Below are 11586 nucleotides of genomic sequence, written 5' to 3'. Positions count from 1 at the left end.
TAAAATAAACTAGTTTTAAAAAATCAATGTTTGACTTTGTGCCAAGAGCACAGTGCTAGTAATTTTTCCTTTGAAGACAGCTGCAAGTAAGTGAATTGGAGCATCTTGTTTGGGCCTGCTGCCTCTGCCACCACCACCCCAACTGCAGCCATGGCGGCCCATCCTGCAGAGGGGGCCTTCTACTTGTTTTTTATTGAATCCAGTTGCTTGGAAATCACTTCTGTTTGACCAGGTTTCATTCTCCCTGTCATTCCTTTCATTTCATAATTTCACATTTGTGGAAATGTGTTCCTACATAAGTGCACATATAGTCACTTTTGTGAAAGCACAAAGGTGAACAAAACAGGTGAAGCCCTGTTTGTTTGGATCTGGCAACGTGATGGTGAAGACAGAGTACAATGAAATAAAGGTTTGCATGACAATGTGCTCAGGCTTAAATCATATGAAGAAAGTCACTCAGTGTAGAAGGATGGACTGTCGTGGCATGTGCAGGATTTATTGATCATGTCCTGGAGGCCTTTGCACATTGGATGAAGACCAGAACCAGAATTAGACTGAGCCCATTGACTTGTCAAAAGGAGATCAAAACTTAAAGTTGAAGAAAAACAAAGATGCTACATAAGAAAAGTGAGAAAGGGGCTTGTCCCATCTGCCATCCACCACATAAAAACCAACTGGTCAAAAATATGTGGAAGAGGCACAGGAAAAAACAACAACGGTCTTCTACTGCCTGATGTTAAAAATACTCAACCTGTTTTGTTTTTGTATATTTACTTTTGTGAGTTATTGGTTTATTTTTTGGTCAGTTTTCACTTGGGATAGTCAAACTGTAAGGTGTTTCACACCATATACTTACAACTACGTTAGTTTCATGGACAATTTTATTTCTTCTCTGTTCATTTTGCTTAGCCTCAAGGGGGTATAATTGGAAAGCAGCCAGAATCCAAAGAAGACTTTTCTTCCTCATTGTCTCTCAGGACCAACTGAGCTAATTGGATCTCTTTTCTCCCTCATGTACATTTTATTGCTCTCTTGCTTCTAATGTTTATTTAAACAATTTTTATATGTCTTTAAATACAGGGCAGAAAAATGGACATAGCAATATGAAACCCCAAGCTTATGTGTCCATGGGAGGCTTATGATAGGAATATCTGGGTACTTTTCTAAGTTCTTTTTGAAAAAGATCCTTGGTCTGGACAGCTTGACTTGTGTCTACTCATAGCCTACATAGTGTGGGAGTGAGTGAGAAGGACATGGACATAACACACATGAGGAGGCCATGGTGTGTGTGTGTGTGTGTGTGTGTGTGTGTGTGTGTGTGTGTTTGCCATGTAAACTGAGAGCAGTCCTCAGAGCAGGGTTTCCTGGACTGATATATTCCAAGGTGACTTTAATATTAAAATAAGGTACTAAGGAGGTGATCCTTTGCAATTCACAGAATGCTTTTGCAACCAGATTACTTAGTGCAAGATTTACATAGTGTGCACAAGGCACTCTCCGTGATTTGAAATTTCAACAGCAACACACAGCCACCTTGTTTCTTAATATTCTCTGATACCATCTCTCCTCCTGCTCTGACTTGCTCATTCCCCTTGACACACTGGCTCATGTTGTGTCTTGATTTTCTGAAGCAATCATATTCCTCAGGGCCCTTATACAGGCTGATCCTTCTGCCTAGAAAACACTTCCCCCTCAGTTTCCAGTTTAGTCTTCTTTGAAGTGTCTATTAAAGACTCACCTGTGGCAAGTCTTGGCCAAACACCATCCTATAAAATAAAAGCCTAATGTGCTGGGACTTGCACGTGACTTTGCCACAAGAGGATCATGCCCTCTCATTAGTCCCAGGCTTGAACTTGTCCAAACACTGTAGCCACTCTCCAAAGAATTACTTTAGCATAATTTATTCTCTTATGACATATTCCTAGTAATTTTTCTATTGTTTCCCTGAAAATATAGTCATGAATTATATTTCCCCTATGGAAAAAAACTACACTTGGCTACTTAGGTCACTTGCATAATTTTATTGTAGAGGAAAATCTGAGACCACAGTTTTCACTTATATGTTCATCATTATTTTCTATAGCACAACCTTTACTACTCTTTTTGATAATGTAGACTTCGACATGCTAGTATGTTTTACAGCTGGTCTCCTAGTTTTATATTCTTCATTCTTTTGTTCAGCTGTGTGTCCACATGCCTACCATATCCACCGTCAAAAACCGACTATCAAAGAAGAATCTACATGGAAATATATATTTTAATAAATAGACTGATTTTATATGGTTAGAGTTAGAGATGACCTTAAATATAATGAAACAAAAACAGCCATATAATTTATTACTATACAAAAATTCTAGACATCAATTACAAACTGTGCAATATGGTCTTTACCCAGTGGCTTTGTTGGTTGGAATGTCTAATCGTGTACCAAAAATGCTGTGGGCTCAATACTTTGTCAGGGCATATATCTAGGTTGCAGGTTACATTCTCCAGGCATGGTGCATACTAGAGGCAATCAACCAATGTTTTTCTTTCGCCTTGGTGTTCTTCTCTCTCTCCCATTCTCTCTCTCTTTATTCATTCCTTTCTCTTTAAAACATCAATTAAAAATAAAGTATAAAATATGAGGTCCATGTGTAAGGGTCCTTATTTATTTGAGTGAAGAATAGTGTGAAGTGTTTTATGTTCATTTTTTTTCTGAGTTATTTTCCTGTGTCTGTTTGAAAAATTTCAATGTGATCCCTACAAATGTGCCTCATTCTAGTGCTTTAAATGAAATATCTATTCTTTTCTAAACTTTTTTTCAAACCCACTGAAGGGACAGTAAGTGAACAATCTCAATATCATACAATACATATATCTGCTTTATACTCAGGAATATATACTATCTTTATGATCAAAGGATGAATCACATAGGAGTTAAAATTCTGCCCAGTCATGTGAATACACATCACAAATTTTCCTGCACAAACATGCATGTCCTTCTACCCTGTCCTGATTACCTGGAAGGGAATTGCAATGGAGGCACTTCTATACAGTTTTCTGAAATGCATTTGAATAACAGAATGATAGTGAATGCTGTCCTCTAATATCCAAATGCCAAAAGTAAGAAGTAGCAGATTACTATAATTTCCCTCAGTTCTGTTTGCTTTGATTATAGGATCAATTCACTATTGCTGTATAGTAAGCCATCTTAAAAGCAAATTATTTAATACAATTCCTTTATTTTCCAATGGGTTTGTGTAGTGAGGAGGTGTTCTGATCCCTGCTGGTCTTCTCCTGAGTGTGTAGTCAGCTATGGGTCAGCTATGGATCAGCAGGGATGTCTCTGCTGACCTTGGCTGACCTTTCTAATGTATTAGGGGCTCAGCTATGGTGACTGATCTAGGGGGGCTTGGCTGGAATAAATGAGCTCTGTCCGCCTGTCCTCTTCTTCTCTGGAAGGTCCCTGGATTTGTTCACATGGCTCAGCCAGGGTTCTGAGCAAGAGCAGTGGAAATGCACCAAGGCCTGGTAAAGCGCACTGTCACTTCCACCATATTTATTTGACCAGAACAACTAAAAAAATCCTAAGTCCAACCCAGATTCAAAGGTGGAGAAGAAGACTACAGCTCTGGTTGGGAGGAGCTTACAGTCACATTGCCGAAGACATGGAAACAGACAAAGAATGGGGCCACATCTGCAAATAGACTACTGGGTAAATTTTAATTCAGTTAAGCTTTATTTCTTCATCTGCCCTCAACAGCTCAATGATCTTAGAGAAGAGAGAGAGAGAGTAAAAATATGTTTAATGACCAGATGTGGAAGTTCTACTCTAGAGGGTCAGGCCGTTCCAAATATAAGCATCACCCCTCTGCAGCTTGTCTCCCACTTATCATTTCTAGGCTTAAAAAGTAAAACTTTTTCCTTCCAGATATCTAGAGTCCATGGAATTAACTCATTGATTAACAGAGCTAGAGAGCTGTTGCTTTCATGATACTATCTTTTTTGACATCCTCATGTAGACATTGCTTCTTTTTTAATTGCACTAATCTTAACATCTTCAAAATGATTTCCAATGTGATACTTGTATTTGTTGGGGATGGGGTCCTGATGGAAGGAGATGGCATTTGATGTGCACATGCAATAGAGAAATGATTATTTGAGAGAAGAGAGTTGCTGATATTATGTTGAGTGAAAAAAACCAGTCACAAAAGGACAAATACTGCATTATTTCCCTTATATGACATATCTGAAGTAATTAAATTCATAGAAACAGAAAATACAATGGTGGTTGTCAGGCATGGAAGGAGGAGGATGGGGAGTTAGTGTGTAGTGGGTGTAGGGTTTCAGTTTTGCAAGAACATGAAAAAAAGGTTTAGGGGTTGGTTGCACAACAATACGAATTTACTTAACACTACTGACCTGCATACTTAAAAATGGTTACAATGGTAATTTTTTTTTTACTACTTTAAATTTTTTTTAATATAATTAAATTTTGATACATGATACAACATGGATGACCCCTAAGGACATTATGCTGAGTGAAATAAACCAGTCATAAAAAGATAAATACTGTGTGACTCCACTTTTATGAGGTCCCTAGAGGAGTCAAACGCATTGAGACCGGAAGTAGAATGGTGGTGCCTTGGGCTGGGGGAGGAGGAGGAGGAATGAATGTTTAATGGGGAGCAAGTTCCAATTTGTGAAGATAAGAAAGTCTGGAGATAAATGGTGATGATAGTTGCATGTAAATGTACTTAATGCACTGAACTGTCAATTTAAATAATGGTTAGATGGTAACTTTTATGTTACCTGTATTTCACCACATTAAGGAAAAATCCAGCCCTAGCTGGATTGGCTCAGTGGATAGAGCTTCTGCCTGTGGACTGAAGGGTCTTAGGTTCTATTCAAGTCAAGGGCACATGCCCGGGTGCAGACTCCATCCCCAGTAGGGGTCGTGCAGGTCTCAGCCTATCAATGATTCTCTCTCATCATTGATGTTTCTATCTTTCTCCCCTCTCCCCTCCTCTCTGAAATCAATAAAAATATATTTATAAAACCAAAAAAGAAAAAAAACCATGGCAGGAGACCTAGAATGGCCACACACTGTTTTCTTTTCCTTTGTGTGCAAACAGTAGCAAGGTAAGAAGGAAAATCTCTGATGCATTAAACCATAGAGATTTGGGGTTTGCTTGTTACTAGAGCAGAACTGAGCCCACCCTGACTCAGATGTAGCAGCTGACACTTGAGTCCTCTCCCATGTGTGCTGATGCCCTCATCCATGATCCCCAGGACTGGGAGAAGGGTGAGAAGTGAAACAAAATTTAAGGGGTGCCAAGGAAATCATGTAGTCAAGATGACTATTATTTAAATGAAGTGTTTTTAAAAAATCAAAATTAATGCAAAACATTCATGATGATTTAAATATCAAAATGTTAAATTAAGATGGGGTCTGTAATAGCAATGTGCCAAGACATTGTAGAACTGAGGCCATGGGAACAATTAATCTTTGTGCCTCATTCGTATCACTGTAGTCCCTGCTCTGGTGAACACTCGGGATGCTCTGCCTGGGGCTTTCTGTGGCCCATGTGGCTGCAGGACAGAATTGATAAGGAGTTTGCATCCCTGGGAATGACCCTCCATCGCTTTTGGTGGATCAATACCCCAGCTCCCTCACTCCTCAAGGGTGTGTCCTACGCACTCTCAGAGGTCCCTGGAGGGACTGAGCCCCAGGTGCCCACCACAGAAATGTGCTCATTCAAAATCAGTATTTACTGCCTACATCTCACGTCCCTTCTCCTCTACTCATGCTTTGTAAGATGCACTTCCAATGACGGACCTGCACTTAATCCTTTTCTGAGGCTCTGCAGTTTGGGGAAGACAACCCAAAGCAGATGTCTATTACAATTTTATTTCAACCTGGCAAACACTATTACTCCTGACTCACCACTGAATCTCTGGCCAAATCTGTTGTGTTAGTGATTTATTGCTGTGCAACAAATTGCCCCAAATGTAAGGGCCTAAAATAACAGCAAATACTTATGATCTCAAAGTTTTTGAGGGTAAGGAATGAGGTATGGTTTCTCTACTTTCTTTGCTTCAGGGTTACTAATGGGCCAGAGTGTCATCTGAGCACTTGAAGAAGGAAGGATCATTCCCAAGTCCATTCAGGTGTTGTTGGCAGGATTCAGTTCCTCTCTGGCTGTTCAGTAGGCAGCTCTCAGCTCCTCACCACATCGGTCTCTCCACAGGGCAGCTCACAATGTGGCAGCTGGTTTTACCAGAGTGAGACATAGAGAAAGGGGTGGGGGTGGGAGGGAGGAAGAGAGAGACACAGAGAGAGAGAGCACATGCCATGGGAGCAAGATGGAAATCTCAATCTTTGTAACCAAATATTGAAAGTGACATCTCACCACCTTTGTCTTAATCTATTGTTAGAAGTGAGTCATGAGGCCTGCTCACACTCAAGAAGAGTGCAATACACATGGATACCAGGGGTCATAGGGGCTGTCTTGAAGTCTTTCCTCTGATTTTTCTTTATATATGGTTCCACCAGAAGCTCAGTTGTTCAGGCCCCAAATGGGGGTGTCATCCTGTCCATAAGGCATTCCAAATGGCCCTTCTAATATCACCTCCTTCCTTCATCCCCTCTTGGCCTTTCTTCTCTTCTTGGGATCTAAGTTCCATCTTTATACTCTCTTTTCCCTCTGCCTGGAACTCTCTCACCCCGGATATCTGCATGGCTCCTCCTTCATGGTCTTTCATGGGCTGCTGTACAGGTATTGCCCTGGGCTGAAATCTCATCTGAAGGCTGGATCAGGGAAGCACCCACTTCATCCCAGCTCTAACTTTAACATGAACTCTTTCAATATGCATTCCTGACCCACTATTTAGTCCTGTGCCATAAATAATTAACTTAGAGGGCTTGAACCTTCCTAAGGAAGGTCTGTCTGCATGATGCCCTTGCCTTGCTCCTGGGAGGTCATCTTTAAGGATCTGGAGTATCTTGTCTGATAACAGTGTTTGCATACCTTAGACTTTAGACACACTAGAGAGTCATGCTCACAATGTGACTCAGGGTGGAGGCCTTGAGTCACCATGCACTATTAGCTTGTCCTCTAAATAGGCTGATGTCAGCCACATGAGTGGTCAGCCAAGCCCAAGAGAACAACTCCCAGTAAAAACCCTGGACATCAAAGCTCAGGTGAGTTTCCCTGAAATACTCAGTGCAGGTTGTCACAAATCATTGCTGGGAGAGTTGACAGGTCAGATTGTACTGGGAAAAGACACCTGAAAGCTCATTCCTGGTATCCCCTGAATCCCACCCATGTGCCTTTTTCTTTGTGATTTTAATCTGTATCCTTTCCCTGTAATAAATTGTGACCAGGAGTATACAGCTTTTCTAGGTTATGAGTCTGAGTGAATCATTCACCCCCAACTGGAATTCACCCAGTCCTCCTCTTTTGAGATCTTGATGGCCTTTGTCACTGAAAGGTATATTCTTGCTCATTTGCTATTTCCTGTCTCTCTCATCTGGGCAGAATTGAAAGCTGGAACCTTGTCTACAATTTCATGAGAGCAGAAGACCAGAGTAGTCATGGGTCAGGTCCTAACTCTGCCACTGTATGGCAGTGTGGCCCTGGGTGAGCAACCTCCTCTGCCTGTGCTCCAGTCTCCCTATCTAGACACAGGAACAGGAACACAAGTTCCTCCTTCATCGACCATCAGGAGATGGATGGGCTGATTTACTACGGCCCAGAAAGGCCTCTAAAAGCACTTGCTTCCAAGTATTTGTGTTTAGACACATAACCTAGAAAAGCAGTAACTAGAGCAGGTGTCAGTGCTCAGTTAAGGACAAATGAGTTAAGATGACCCCTCTGAGGCCTTTGACATGGAGAGACAGGAGGGACCCAGAGATGCCCAGATGCTGGAAAGGAGGGCAGGAAAAGTGCCAGGAAAAGCTGGACATTTGCCCTGTGGCTCTGGTCCCACACAGGTCCTACTGCAGATATTTGAGACTCCGTGGGTATCCAGGCTCATGTGGCCACTGGAAAGGAGGTCCTGGGGAGTGGCAGAGCTGTGTAGGAAGGGGGGGGGTGAGGAAAACTAAATGCTACAATCATGACTCCTAGGAGGAAATGTGCAGGAAGAACCGAACCGGGAGATGAAGGTTCAGAGCAGCTGGAGCCATGGTGGGGGTGGGCGCCAGAGGGCCAATACTTGGAAGGCTGTCCTGGGAAACAGCCATTCTGGGCTGGCTTGGAAGGATGCCTCCCCCCCTCCTGGGTGCCCTGGAGATTCTGCTGGGCTTCTAGACACAGCCCTACCCACCCCCAAGGGAAGAATGTGCCCCATCCCTACCCTTGCTTCCAGCCTATTCCACATAAGGCTTTCATGGCTGCTCATGCCATATATTTTCAGCACAAAAAAAATCAGAAGCACATGGTCTGAGTCTCCAGGGAGCAGTAGTTCTGGAAACAAGACTAAAAGGAAGAGAACAGAGCCAGAGGCGAAGTACTGGGATGTGTACTTGAGAGGCAACGAGAGAAGGTGCCTGGTTTTGAGGAGTCTCTGCCCCTCATGAAATCCAAACCACCAGAGCTCTCACATCAGGGCCAGGCCTTGGCTGAGGATGAAGCCACTGTGGACCCATGTGGAACTGGGCACTTCCTTTGCCTCAGTGGGCCTCAGTGTTTTTTCTATTGGCCCAGGTGCTCAAGTGCAAACCCTTGAGTCATCTGTATGTCTATCTCTGTGGCTCTCCTCCCACCTCCAAACCCCAGAATCAGCAAACCCTAAGGGTTCTACTTCAAAATCCATCCAGAACCCACCCACTTTTCATCTCCTCTAAGGCCTTACCCTGGACCAGTCCCATTGTCTTCTACTTAGAACAGTTCAGTCACTTCTTCCCTGACCTTTCAGCTCCACTCCACTCCCCACCCCCCACCCCCCGACACACAGGTTGTTCCCACAGCAGTGACCAGGGGACAACCTCTGCTCCCACCACACTCAAAACAAAAGTCAAAGACCTGCTAGTGACCCACAAGGCTCTACAAGTTCTGCTCTGTCCCTCCCTGCCATTATCTCCTCCCACTGCCCCCTCACTATTTCCTCGAGCCCCACTGGCTTCCTACTATTCCTGTCATTGTTGCTTATGTTGAGTCATGGACACACACACACACACACACACACACACACACACTTGAAATTCTGTACGTTTGTGTGTGTGTGCGTGTGCATTTGTTCTGTTATTCCTTGTTATTCACAGATTCCATATTTGAGAACTCACCTACCTGCAAACATTTATTTTTAACCCAAAATCAATACTGATGAGAACTCAGTGCTCATTCTCAGACATGCACAGAGAAGAGAACGATCTGAATTGCTTACTGGCCACTTCTAATATGAGGTCCAACAAGGCAAGACTCTGCCTTGTTTCAGCTTTGATACCATAATGTGTAGTTCTCATAGTCTATGTAGTGCCACATGTTTCACAGTTTTCTTCTTCCTGTTGGTGATTTCACTATTGATATTGGCCCCCACATATAGCACTGAAACCTGTCTAGAGTCTCTAAGTGCAAGAAAGCTGTGATGTGACTTATGGAGAAAATATGTGTTAGATAAACTTCATTCAGACATATATTGTATGATATGGAGATTGTTCACTCACTGTCTCTTTGGTAGATTTGGAAAACTTTAGAAAAGGGGAAATATTTAACTTGGAGCACTAGAAGGAGTCACATTTGTAGGGAGCACATTGAAAGATTTTCAGCCAAAATAGGAAAATAGTTAAGAAAAAGTGCATAAAACTCTGCAGGTAATTTTTCACACCAATGAATAAAGACTCTTACACATAGACATCATATCCACTCTTTAATGATTAGATGTGCACCATGAAGACTATGGTCTCAGATTTTCCTCTACATTAAAATTATGTAAATACCTTGGTACTCAAATGTAGTTTTGTCCATAGGGGTAGTAGAATTCATGACTATTCTTTCAGAGAAACAATAGAAATATTCCTTGGAATGATATATGTCACAAGAGAATAAATTATGCTAAAGGAATTCATGCTAACCCATGAGTTAAGAATTTTCCATTATGTATGGTCCAAAGATTGGCTTTATTTGTGTCAGAACAATGGGCTCTGAGGCTTTCAACCCTTCATTCATGGTAACTTCTTCAGATTAGTACAGTTGGCCCTTGAAAAGCTTACCTGCCAAGGAATCTTTCCAGGGCCCTCTTTATGTCATTGTTCCTCAGACTGTAGATGAAGGGGTTCAGCATGGGTGTGGCCACAGTGTACATTACCGAGGCTGTTGCACTTGAGTGTGCATTTTGGGTAGCAGCAGAGCTGAGATACACTCCTAGGCTCGTACCATAAAATAAGGAGACAACTGAGAGGTGCGATGCACAGGTAGAAAATGCTTTATACTTCCCCTGGGCTGAAGGGATGGCACATATACAGGAGACGATCTTAGAGTAAGAGTAAAGGATCCCTACAAGGGGACCACCAGCTAGTAGCACAATTAAAAAATATAACAAAATGTTGTTAAGAAAGGTGTCAGAACAGGCAAGTTGGAGAACCTGATTGAGTTCACAGAAAAAGTGGGGGATTTCCAAGTCTGAGCAGAAGGACAGACGCAGCACCATTAAACTATGTAGCAAGGAAATCAGGACACTCATGATCCAGGACAGCAGAACCAGCAGTCCACAGAGCCGGGGGTTCATGATGACCATGTAGTGCAGGGGGTGGCAGATGGCCACAAACCGGTCATAAGCCATCACGGTCAGGATAAAATTGTCCAAATCTGCAAAGAGTATGAAAAAATACATCTGTGTGATGCAGCCTTCATAGGTGATGACTTTGCTCTGTGTCTGGATGTTCACCAGCATCTTTGGGACGGTGGTGGAGGTGAAACAGATGTCTACCAAGGACAGGTTGGAGAGGAAGAAGTACATGGGTGTGTGGAGGTGGGAATCTGAGCTGATGGCCAGGATGATGAGCAGGTTTCCAAACACAGTGACCAGGTACATGGAGAGGAAAAGCCCAAATATGAGGGGCTGTAACTCCAGTGCCTGTGAAAGTCCCAGAAGAAGAAATTCTGAAATTTGTGTACCATTGCCTGGTTCCATGTGTCAGAGGTGACTACTAGAAAATAGAAAATAAAATGAATAACTAATTTTCACATTAGCAAGCATTAGTACCTGAGAATAAATGACATATTTATATTTTAGAATCAGAAAATAATTTCTTATTTGGTGTATTTTCTGGTTTCCATTAATTCATCTCATTTGCGATTTCTCATTAGAAATTCCTTTTTTACTGTCAATCAGTTCTTCAAACATAATGTATATTGCTGTTTTATTGAGGATATGTTTCATTCGCTTGAGGTAAATCTGGGTGTCCCAAAAAATGTGTGCCAACAGTTTGAGTAATATTGAAAGCAGTTTTTATTAAAATGAATTTTATTTTCAATATTGAGCTGTCAGCTGGTACAGTGTGTATACATTTTTGGGGGACACCCTGTATGTTGACTATAGACCATGTTTCAGGCACTGTTCACAATATGGGATGCTGAAAAATAAAAGTCTCTACAAACT

The 11586-nt window shown here is 42.1% G+C and overlaps 1 protein-coding gene across 1 annotated transcript; it reads right to left on the bottom strand.

Moving 5' to 3' along the window:
- Window positions 1-10194: 10194 nt before the first annotated feature.
- On the bottom strand, window positions 10195-11019 carry LOC106695175 (olfactory receptor 7A10-like). Its single transcript, XM_023747586.1, has 2 exons — window positions 10665-11019; window positions 10195-10379 (listed from the first exon to the last, which is right to left on the bottom strand). The coding sequence occupies exons 1-2, from the start codon at window positions 11017-11019 to the stop codon at window positions 10195-10197; spliced, it is 540 nt and encodes a 179-aa protein (XP_023603354.1).
- Window positions 11020-11586: the final 567 nt, after the last annotated feature.

The sequence above is a fragment of the Myotis lucifugus genome, unplaced genomic scaffold (assembly GCF_000147115.1).
Source record: "Myotis lucifugus unplaced genomic scaffold, Myoluc2.0 scaffold_920, whole genome shotgun sequence".
Lineage (NCBI taxonomy): Eukaryota > Metazoa > Chordata > Mammalia > Chiroptera > Vespertilionidae > Myotis > Myotis lucifugus.
This window is presented reverse-complemented; position numbering and strand designations above follow the sequence as displayed.